The 12,617-nt window shown below is 39.8% G+C and overlaps 1 protein-coding gene across 1 annotated transcript in view; it reads right to left on the bottom strand.

Annotated features, from left to right (window-relative positions):
* Positions 1-12,617, bottom strand: part of SRRM3 (serine/arginine repetitive matrix 3) — a 211,495-nt gene that overhangs the window by 38,920 nt on the left and 159,958 nt on the right. The window contains exon 5 of the mRNA XM_018571096.1: positions 7,138-7,218. Coding sequence (XP_018426598.1) covers positions 7,138-7,218 — 81 coding nt within the window. The remainder of the gene's footprint in view (positions 1-7,137; positions 7,219-12,617) is intronic.

The following is a 12,617-nucleotide window of genomic DNA, read 5'->3' as shown; positions in this document are numbered from 1 at the left end:
ATATACAGATTAAGATATTTTAGCATGTGTACTGCCGTAAATATGGCAAAGGCTTATTATATATAATCTCTGAGCACCTATAAAATTCTAGGCTATATGCAGAAGTAGAGCACCTTGAATATCCTTCAAGGTGAAACCAATTTACAGTTTTTTTTCTATGTCTGGGTAATCATGGATTGATACGTCTGCCTATGGTTAGAAATACTACCAATAAGGTCTTCTTATAATAAAACCAAAACCAAAATAAACTAAAACAACATTTTACTTTTAATTGTAAAGGCCATAGTAGGTATACTATTAAATCGTGAAATTGATATTTTTGACATCACAGCACTACAAAGTGATTTGCTACAGTTTGCTAAGCCAAAAAACTCATTCACTTCCAACAAATCATGTTTAAAAGCAACTACCGTATATACTCGAGTATAAGCCGTCCCGAATATAAGCCGAGGTACCTAATTTTACCAAAAAAAACTGGGGAAAAGTATTGACCCGAATATAAGCCGAGGGTGGGAAATGAGGCAGCTACTGGTAGATAGATACCAATACAATTACATTAATATTTATTTAAAAGAAAAATAACCTAGCTCTGTAAGTGGAAAAGGGGGTACAGGGCTACATATCATGTACTACGGATCATTTAACCCATTCATATTAGCAGAGGATAATTGTAAATCTATTGTTCAGTGCACTCTATATGTAGTATATAGTACATGTACATATAGAGTGCCTGCAACAATACATTTACAATGATCCTCTGCTAACATGAATGGGTTAAATGATCCATAGTACAGGGCTACATACAGATCATTTAATACATTCATGTTAGTATAATTGTAAATGTATTGTCTGCACTGTATTAGCAGTATATACTCTATATGTAGTATATACTGCTAATACAGTGCAGACAATACATATATAATTGCTTAATGAATCTCTCTCTACCCCCCCCCCCGGCCCTCACTCACTGTGTCCGTGTGCCGGTGATCGATCATCACATCACGGAGAGAGCAGGGACGAGTCAGCGGCGCGCTGGTCCAGTGGGAGGAGCTCCAGGTGGGGTCCTAATTTAGCTGGCTCAGAGGTGCCTGCCCGCTAAATTACAACCCCACCTGGAGCTCCTCTCGCCTGATCAGCGCGCCGCTGACTCATCCCTGCTCCCCTGCCTGACTGGCCGCTGCGGGGGTTTTTTTTTTCTTCTTACTTACCTCGCCGAGCGTCGCGTCACTGCTGCTCCGGTGGGCGGCGCTCCGAGCGGGGTCATCTGGCAGTCTCCGGCCACCTAAATTAGGACCCGGAGACTGCCAGATGACCCCGCTCGGAGCGCCGCACACCGGAGCAGCAGTGACGCAAAGCTCGGCGAGGTAAGTAAGAAGACGCGCTGGCGTTGACTCGAGTATAAGCCGAGGGGTGCACTTTTCACCCAAAAAAATGGGCTGAAAATCTTGGCTTATACTCGAGTATATACGGTATATAGAAAGCTATTATTAAGGATCAATGAAGCGAATGGGGATGGAAGCACTGTGTAAATTACAGTGACATCTAGTTCCACACAACTTCTATCACCAATGGTTAGTGCCTTGGTTAACCATCATCAGGAGTTGCGCTTATGTAACAGTATGGGTAATCTCTACAAAATGACTGTAGGCCTCAGTGAACCTTACCTTATTACTACACAAAACAATGAGTGTAGATACAAGAGCCAAAGGCCCAAAAAATACTCATATAGAAATGCCCTTATTGTGAATTGTAAAACTGTCTCTCAGTTACCATAGGTTTCTCCTCTGATCTGCTGAGTTGCATTTGGTCATTAGGTGGGGGTTCTGGCTCCCCCACCCCCTAAGCTGTTAAATGATAAATGTTTAGTAACCCTCATGATGTCTCCAAAGGATAAAGGATTAAAGGTCAGCTCCTTGGCTAACCTGGCTTTGAAGAGCAGTATGCTTTAACATAATTTTAGCTATTTAAAATGTAGTAAAAAGTAATTCAGGCAGTGTGTCTATAGACAGGTGCTAAAGTATGATTTCCCTAAAAGCAAATTAAACCCAGCACATCATTTGCATGGAATTAAAAAGGCATGTTCATGCTTTTCTGTCTTTTCTCTACATTTTGGGAACCATAAAAGTCTTCTATAAGCATGATGGATAATAAGTATGAATACATTTCTCCATTACAACCTAAAGTCAGAAACCTTTTAAGCAACTTGTAGTATGTGAGTATGACTAAAAAAAACACATTTTGCACCTTAATAACATAAAAAAATTGGCAAGACAAGTAACATGCATTCTCTACATAACATATTTACAATATCTTTAGAATGTAAAAAGTAAATCCAGTCAAAAAAGTATAACAATTTTCTTGAAGCAGACATAATGGTCACTGCCTACTCATTTGTGTGCAGCCATACTTTGGTTCTTCAAAAATAACTCTCATGCTATACAGCTGCTTGAGGTCTAAGACTGAAAACACATTTCTCAGCCTGGAACATGCTTTGCACCAGAATGTCAGTACTTCAAAAATGTCCTAAGACCAGTCTATCGCACTGTGAGTCGTTACTTAATAAGGGTGATGTTACATTACTGTGCAGTACCTGTAATGAAATCTGTGAGTTGAGAATTAGGCCTAACCAAACAAGAAAACTAAAAATGTCATTTAGAATGGAACCCCAATGCACAGTACAGTAGTTACTAAAAGACCCAAGCTGCAAAGCGTCACAAAGCAAAACCTGTGCACTGTGGTGCGTTGCATTAGAAAAGATGCAGGTCCAGTTTTTGTTCCATTGCTCTGTGTTGGCAGCCTATTGTAAATGAATCAGCTGCTTTAAAACAACGAATGATAAATACCACACATTAATGTGTGTACAGCGAAACACCATAGTGGAAAGGGGAGGGAAGAAAGGGCCCTAAAGCTAATCTGTACTGAGAAAAATATGGTGGTGGCCATTGCAAACTTCTTCTGTCACATGCTTGACATTGGCACAGAAAGTATTAAAATCCGAAACAGACAGTCAACTAGCATTTTCAGAAAAAGGAAGCAGTGGCACCTACATATTTCAGAAAGTATAGGCTTCTTTTAGTTCTAAGAGGAAAAACAAATAATTTCTTTGGAATATATTTAATGGAGTACCCCTTAAAAATACATTTATATACTTCATGTCATGCTTATTGCATGTTTCAAAAATACACAAGCACGCACTTAATCATTTACCTTCTTTTTATATCTCTTCCGCTGCCTGTTAATATCTCCAAGTCCATACGGAAGCACAGAGAAGAGACAAATTTAGGCAATCTAGTTTAAAAATCTTAACTTTATTTCAGTGCAGTCCACACAGGCTGTATTGACAGAATGGTATAAACCTGTTGCTACGAGTTGTAAGCATATATGTGGCAGCACAGATGGATCTTATTGCCTACTGCCACATATATGCATAGCTGTTTTCTGTCGGGAGCACGCTCAATCGTGTGCCCCCAGCACTGTGACAATGCTGTCACTGATAGCTCCTGGACATAAAATAACGAAAATGAGTCAGTACAACAAGCTTTTGATCATGCATTCACTATGACAGCTAATCACAGTGATCACGTGATCGGGAAGCCCATGAAAGCCTTAGGCGTTAGAGGTTAAGCAATGCCTTTGGCTTTCAGGGGTAATGTTGCTGCTGGCCCGGATAAACTGTCATAGACTGCAAAGATGTTTCACATACTTCACGTATGCATAGAAAATAAGTCAAGCAATTAGTGCAAGCTACATAGATATGGAGTTATTCTCAGAAGGCAATACAGAATCAGTACATTCAGAATCAATGTGATTCATATATATCCTCCTCACCAGTGAGGTGAAGGGATAAGTGTGGTAATCTGGTACTGGACCCACTTTGCCCATTGGTATAGCAATAGCGACATGGCGGCAATGGTCACAATTCCTCCATTAACCATCAGCTTTGGTGAAAAGCACAAGATATGACAAAGTAAACAGCTTCTTATTATGTATATGTATCTGCCATTATACTGTTCACATCGGGGATCTGCAGGTCTAGGTTTACAACCTTCAGCTGATTTTTTTGTTGTTGTCAAATCTCTATCTCAAATCTCTGTTTTAGTTGTTTGTGATAATTAGTACACATCAACAACCACTTTTTGCCATGACTGTTTTCATCTGCCACAGTCTCTGCTTAATTGCTATTGCTACCCACAGGTTGTGTCCCAGATCTCTGATCCTCATTCTTGTGTTATTGTTATGCTGCTATTATGCATCCTTGTTAGCACAGGCACAAATCACATGAATCTCTCTTCAATTTCAACTTAATAGATTTTATTGCCTTACAGCAAGAATATTATATTGACCTCAGAAAGAGTCCTTCTAGCTCCTGAAATCTCACAATCTTGTTTGTGACTTGTATGCAGGATAGCAAATCCATTAAACTGGATTTGATGAGTCTGTGACATATGAGCATAGTATATTCATCTCATGCCATAACAACAAATGGCATTAACTGTTCAATTTTTATTAGCTTTTATTAAACCTATCAGTTATTTTCTCTCCTATGTTTGTTTTTGAGAAATAGCTGAATACTTATTTTCCAATTAATATATATGTAGTGTAGACATATATAGAATGGAGAGTCTTTATATAGTAGTCCACAGTGAACTGTTCTCTGTCAATCTGTGTGTACAAGGAACATAGAATATTGGTCAGGTTCAAGTTTTACTGAAAAAGGGCATAGTCAGACCTTAGGGTCCCAACATCAAATATAAACATTCCTATGATAGTAGCTAAAATATTAGGGCAAATATAAGTTAAAAGACATCATCTATAAGGATTCCTGCATAGCAGTCATTGAACATAAATTATATTGAGGAATGGCAGTTTAAATGGACAAGAATATCTTAATTCTTAGTGAAGCCTTCCATTCAGGGGCGGAAATACTGCCGGTGCAGCCGCACCAGGGCCTGAGGCTGTGGGGTCCGGTCCTGGGCAACCCCCGGTGGAATATGGGGCAGTGCAGGGTCCTGGTGTTAGAACACCGGGGCCCCGCACTGCCGACGGGCTTCTCGGTAAGGGGGCGGGTCCTGTGACTCACCTCCTCAACTGGTCGCGTCCCTAGTAACAGGCGGAGGGAGAGGAGAAGTGTGTGTGTCATGCGCCCCCGCCCCCTGCAGTGCACACACCGAAACCTTCTGGCTGCTGCGATCCTGGCTGGGTGAGTCCGAGCGGCGGGGGGGCGAGGGTTGTGTGATGTCATTTAATTTAATTAGAAAAGTGGATTATAATGGGGAACATTACAGCTTAATGTTCCCCATTATAATCTATTTATCTGATTAAATGATTACAAACAGGGCCTCTGTTCTTAAAAAGTTCGTGACTATGTTAGAATGTGTGATTGCTTCCTGGGCTCCACGACCCCTCCTCCTGGCCCGGGATCGGCATCATGGATGTTGGCGGGTAGATGGGGGAGAAAGACCAGTGAACATCTGTTTGCTGATCCCCTCCCCACTGAATGGAGCAGGGAGCGACACTGATTGTATCACTTCCAGTTTCTCAGCTGTCATTCCGCAGCTAGAGAAACTGGGGATAACACTATTCTGTTCTTTGTATTTTGAAGAAGCCCAATTTGTACTTGAATAGCTTCTTTGCAGTGGAAAGGTGACACTAGGGGTCTAACAGACTCCTAATGTCACCTTAAAGTTAATTTCCACCTTTGTAAGTGATTAGCATTTATTGTGGTAATGTAGAGGTGCAGTTATGATGTATACCAGTGCACATTTTCATGACTCACATTGCAGACTTTCTTCATTTTTTCATAAAGTTTTTATTAGGCCTAAAGCCTAATAACTTAAAAATTTTTTCCAAAGGAAATTCAGTCTGACATCAGGCTGTCAGACTGTAAATAGCTGCCCTCCTCGCTGTCACCCATTGTAACATGATCACTTAACACCAGCTCTGCTTTTACACACAATATACTGCCCATGGAAGGCGGGCTGGCGGGGAGATATACACACATTACTTGCACAGCACGGAGACAGCCATTTCCATGAGGATATGAAGAGGAAAACTAAAAAAAACTACAAAAAGAATGTAAGTTTCTTTTTTCATATCAACTGCATATACCTGCTTCATAAAAAAATACCTCTGCAAAGGTGGAAATAGGCTTTAATGAGTACCTATCACCAGGTAAAATAAAAAAAAACAAAAAACTGAAAGTCCCTGTGAACGCATATTAACGTAAACATGCGTTGGGAGCTCTTATGTACGAAAACTTCAATTGTGCTACATATGTTATGTATCATCACGTGCGCCAGAGTGAAAGCAATAATTTGAAAGGCAGATATTCACAGTTAACTCTAAACTAATGACCTGACCGGGCTTTTAAAGCGTTCACTATGGACAATTTGGGGTACCATATTTTGTCACCGTTTCACAGGCACACACAATTGTGAAGCTTGGCATGTTGGGTATCTATTTACTCGGCATAACCTCATCTTTTGTATTTAAAAAAAAAATGGGTATTATTTAACTTATGACATTTTGGGCTTGATAAAGAGTTGAGCTAATATCATGTGACATAAACATTTGCAACTGTTGTTATTTTATTCTACAGGATCTGTGCTTTCAGGAAATATATAACTCTTGGGGGTGTTAAGTAATTTTTAGGCCTAAAATGTGGATTATAACATGTGTGCAAAAAAATTCCTTGGCAGCCAAAGGGTTAAAGTACAACTCTAGCTTTCTTAAACAGCCGTAATATAACTGATGCCCTATTTTATATCAATTAAATGCTTACTTAACATAAAAAGTCACATATGTTCCTCTCACCTTGCTTGCTTATATGAGATAAAAATGAGAAAACTTCAGTAATTCCATTAAATATCATGGCAAGATTTATGTGCAAGACTGTTTATTGACTGACATTCCTAGTCACTCTTTATTCATGTCTAGAGATAGCGTCCTTCCACTTGTCTAAAAAAACTAATTAGAAAAAAAAATCAGGCTACTGCATTGCAGTGAGGCAGCCAGTAATAGCTTCTAAATGTTGCCAATTTGTCATTAGCTTCTCCTGGTGGCTCTGGTCCAGCGGGTTAGCCTGATTAAGTGCAGACATACAGCGAACACTGGGAGATGGATACGAAATCTACTTACCGACTCCTTTTATGCCCAGATTTCTTCTTCTTTCTTTTCTTTGGGGGAGGTGATACTGAGCTGCTCGGTCTTCTGTGGACCCTGAGAGACATAAGGCATACAGTACATAAGTCCGTTCTGCAGCATGGTAACTGTACAATAGAACTATGGGTTACACATAATAAAAAATGAATCCAGAATTACTAGTTCAGCTAAATAGCTATCTTCAGTGCTGTTATTACCCTTGTTACTCAGCAATATCTACCTCTAATGGTGCCATCTAAAGCTGTATGCCAGCACACTTTCCAAAAGGTGATGATGCTGCAGCAACCTCTTCCAAACTATAGTGTTGTCACCAAAGTGTTGTTTTTGCCTCCACCGTCTGAAATTACCGATAATGTGGTGACATTGCAAAGGCACTGGCTTTCAGAAGTTTAGCTGCAAGCTTGCCACTCATTGCTATACCACTCCTAGTCCCTCCCTAATCCCGACCATCACTGCCTATTCACACTAAGTCATTGAGTTTGACAGCACTAGCTAAAGAGATAATGCCAAGTTTGTTTGCTTGTTTTGCACGCTCAATATACTCTGATCTGGCAGACTCTACTCTTACCTTGTGCCTCCCATGTATTCTATCTGAATAAATCACACCCCATTCTATGCAAATGCAGAGTTGATAAGTTCTCTCACCCCTGTCCTGCCCTGGCTACTTCTGTCTTCAACAGCTTGCTCTCATCGTCCCCAGACACCTTGGCTTCCATCACTACATGCAGACTTAGGCCACGTCCACTAAAACCATGTCAAACATTTTTAAATGCTAGAACATTCTTTTACACATACTAAAGCAGCATTTCTCAACCAGGGTGCCGTGGCATCCTGGAGTGCCTTCTGGCTTCTTCAAGGATGCCTTGAAATTTTCACACAGCATCATGCCTTTCTCATGGTGCACACAGACCAGCTGTCAACACCATGGAATGACACTAATCCAGGCAGGCTGCCATCTATTCAGAAATGGATGGAACTTTGTCTTCATCCAGGAGTGCTCCCACTCTCTGCTGCCACAGCTGCTTCTCCTGGTGTGATGGGAGGGGGGACTCTTATGGGGCTCTTATGTGAAAGGAGGAGGTACTTGATGTGAAGGGGGAACTCAACTCAAAATTTTGCATACTTTAAGGCCTCATTCAGACGGCTTAGAATCGGCCCGTACAGATCCGTGCACGCTGCACAGATCTGTACAGGCCGTTCCCGGGAAGGACAGGTGCTGTGTGTGATTGTACCCAGCAGCCTGTTCTTCTCTATGGGAGGACGTGGCTATATGCTCACCCGAACTTCACATCCGTGCGGGTGTCCATACTCGGACGCAGACAGGATGGATCCGGTCTGCATCCGAGCATGGACACCCGCACCAGCACGAATGTGCAGCTCGGATGAGCGTACAGCAGCGTACGGCCGCATCCTCTCATAGTTAAGAACAGGCTGCTGTGTACAATCACACGATGCCATGACTGAAAAAAGGATAAGAAACACTGTACTAGAGTATTCTACGAATGACCTATTCAGTCCAGTGCACTGATTAAGATTTATTCATACGTTCGAGTTTTCTGTATGAGTATCTTCAAGCACTATAAATTCTGCATCTGCTCCCTACTGGTTTATTTCAGTAGGTCCAATACCTTTGCTCATTCTCGTTTTTCTCTTTAATTTTTTCAAAAATCTAATTCTTCCACTCCCAGTCCAGCCCTCCTTTCTATTCTGCTTATCCTTTAAATATCTGCATTAATAATAAAAGTTATTACACGGCAGAGGGCAGACATTTTTCAGCATTTAAAGCATTTAATCAAAGCCCGTTAAAAATCAATCATCTTCAGTGGCACATAGTGAACGGATTTATCTCATCTCCCCTGTGACCAGCAATTTGCTGCTTCAGTTCCTGCATCTTACCAGCTGACATGAAAAAAAGCCATCTTCAATGGTCAGAAAAAGAGCAAATTGTCATTGTGACCTGTTCACCTCCATTGTGTGCTCACAATGATATAGTGCAGAGAACAAAGCACTTGGTTATACAAGATGTATACCATGTCACGTATGTACACAACTACTATTACTGCTGAAGAGTGGTTAACTTTGAAACAGTTGTAATCGCAAGATCCAAATGTCAGACACTAATAGCCTTGTTTAATAATGAGTGCTTATTCTTTTATTGCATATTCATAAGTACAGCAACCCATAGCAACCAGTCAGAATCTACATTGTCTGGCTTTAACAGAGTGAATTTATATGGGTTGCTATTGGTTAAAACCCCAAAGAGTATGCAAAAAGGATAAGAAATCTTTATTGAGCAGGGATGCCCAGAATATTAAAGTGTCTATGCAAAATAAAAAATTAACATGTGCAGTAAATATCTGAAATACAGGCACACATCCCCATGTTTTATTCCTTTAAAACACCTGTGGATCTGCCAGAAATGCACTCAGCTCTTAATTGTAAAAACTGCACTGTTCCAGTGTACATATCCAATTCCTGTACGTCAACTCTTGTCTGACACCTGTGTTACACTTACTTTAGGGCAACAATTTTTAACACAAATGTTTTTTCATGCTGACTATCTAGTAAGTGTGCTGGTTTTGTTCTGTATTTCACTATTTTGTGTATTGCCCTGCCCATATGTACCTTCCTTTTGCTATGTGAAAATTGATCTGAGCAGTTGCCATATTTTTATTAATTTGCTGGATTTGGTGCAGATACTGTTCTTCTGTGTTTCTGTACCTTTAGGCTTCATTATTGATGCAGGGCATACACGGTATATATCAGTGCGGCGTGCACACCCATAATGGGCCTATCCCGGAAGGGACAGGTGTTGCGTGTGATTGCGCGCAGCAACCTGTTCTTCCATATGGGAGGATGCGGCTGTAAGCTGTCACACGCACACCTGTGCGGGTACGGGTGTCCGCATCCTGTCTGCGTCCAAGTGCGGACATCCGTATCGACACGGATGACAGTGTACAGTATCCTCCCATAGTGAAGAACAGGCTGCTGCGCACAATCACACACAGCACCCTTCCCTCCCAGGATTGGCCCGTTTATGGGCGTGCATGCCGCGCGGACGTATACGCCCCGTGTGAATGAGGCTTTATAGGGGATGGGGATTCCTCCAATGCATGCTCCCCATTTATTATTTGCTACATTGCTATGTCCAAAATTGGGATCTTAGTTAGACTAGTGTTAGGACCCATACTTTACAGAAGTGTCTTGTGACTTCACATACTTTTGCAAATGCATTCAACAAAAGCCTCTATTTTTAATACAAATTGTTGAAAGCTGGTAAGTTTAGTGGGAAATTTATATGCAAATATATACAAATATAATGTATATATTTGCTTTAAAGAGACACACTTTTTCTTTAACATTAGTTGTTTAGTAAACATATTTCAAAAATTAAATAATACACTTTCTTTAATTTTACATGTCATATAAGTAAATATAAATAAACAAGCAACAAGCCCTTAATATATTGTATGCAGTATTTGCCATTAGTAGTATAAATTGTTTTAGTAACTGTATACCTTAAAGCTCGTCTAGTTGTTCTCTTTGGTGTAAACATTTAACTTTCTGTATATCCTGAACAATGTGTCATGACATTATCATTACTTTTTACAAGGATGATTTTTTTCTGCCTTTTTTGTAGTTTTATTGTAATTTGGGTTTTTGTTTTACTAAATCAATTTTGACAGAAAGGTGCAGTTTGGCTTTAGTTGTGTGGCACTCTTAATGCCATAACATCAGAACATCCTGTACCATTAACAGCAAAGGGAAAAGGGTCGGTATATGGAAGGGAGCCTGTCTTCATGGGCTGTCAGGATGTATAAGTCTTCATATACAGCGAATAGATATGGTAGAACTGCTGCTTGAGGCCAAACCATTCTCAGAGCAGTATTGCTAATAATTAACCTGATATCGATATCAGAATATACTGTATCTAACAAGATTTATTGTTAATCTTGTTGATAAGAGCACATCTGCAGACAAGTTCTGAGCATTCCTCACTGGTCAATAGTAAGGTGCAGTGGTTGAGAGGGGAAGAACTAGGTGCAGGAGATTATGAAGATTTGCATATTAAAGCATTCCAGAATCTGGGCTTTTGAAATGCTGAAAAGGTATGCTGAACTGGCATGCAGACACCTGAAGATGCCTATTATGGCATACGGGCAATGCTTTACCAACATTTATGTAACGTTAGGTTTGTTTTAAGGTTATAAAGCAACTAGATAGGACATCTGCAATTGCGCTGCTATAGGAATATGACATTTTTCACACATGCAGGGATTTACTAAAGTAAGGTTAGGTACAGTAAGGTCAAGTGAAACTTTGTTAACTTTAAACATCCAATCATATGAAGGGAGATTTCAAAAAAGGAATCCTTAACATAACTGGATGATCAAAGTAAACACAAGTTTACCTAACTGCACTGACATAGGACATAGTACACTTGAGCAAGGAGCTATTGGCATCATGATCAAATATGAATTTCATTTGAAGAATGTCCTTAAAGTATTACCTTTGCCCTTCCCCCTAATCTTAACACTTAACCTTACCCTTATTAGTTACTTTCCTTAAACACATACACTCAACCCTATTATTATCTAAACTTAATAATGAATGCTTTATATTTAACCTCCCCACTACCTAAACATTAAAATAATTCTTTAAAATGCATCCATCCACTCAAAATCTCTGTAGGTGCCTTAGGTGCAGAGGTAACTAAGGTTACAGATCAGCAATACATTTATTCTGTGCAGAAATCATGGCACTGAAACATAACAATCAGCTTCTGGCAAATCACTTACAGCCCTCACTCTGGTAAAAATCACATATCCGCTTAATGCTGGCAAACATTTTACTATGCTTAATCCTTTCAGTATTTAAACATGTGATTACAGGTTAGATCTCAGATAACAAGTAGTTCAGTTAACCAAGTACAAGATGTATAAACGTAATAAGATAATTACTGCAATTATAGTATATTGTTTTTAGTTAATAATTGACATTATTCTGAAAACAGAAATATGGGAATTCTTTAATCCATGGTTACCATAAATTTGAAGACCATACTGCATCATTTATTTCTAGTGATTGGTTAGGTTCTGAATTACTGTTTGTTTAAAAAGTACAGTATACCTGTTAAATATACACTGCACTCTTATTAGCTACAATGAAAATTATTATAATAGCTGACATGGACCTAATTTTTCTACCTGTTAAGTGCTCTTTATAAACCCTGCTACTTGATCAGTACACCCTCTCATAACTAGCAGTTGGGGCACTTGGCAAAGCTGAAAACACGTACCATGCAACCTGTTCCTACGCTCATGTAGGCACAGCCTATGTAATAAAGCAAAAAAGAGAAAGACAACTCTAAGGCTAACAGTTCACCCATATTCTAACAAATTCTACTATTTAAACAGACTTTAGTCCTCACTCCCCAAACAGAATATATATATATA

Source organism: Nanorana parkeri, unplaced genomic scaffold (genome assembly GCF_000935625.1).
Source record: "Nanorana parkeri isolate BGI_ZX_2015 unplaced genomic scaffold, ASM93562v1 scaffold1673, whole genome shotgun sequence".
In the NCBI taxonomy this organism is placed as follows: domain Eukaryota; kingdom Metazoa; phylum Chordata; class Amphibia; order Anura; family Dicroglossidae; genus Nanorana; species Nanorana parkeri.
The sequence above is the reverse complement of the archived record's forward strand: the minus strand, read 5'-3'. Positions and strand labels throughout refer to the sequence as shown.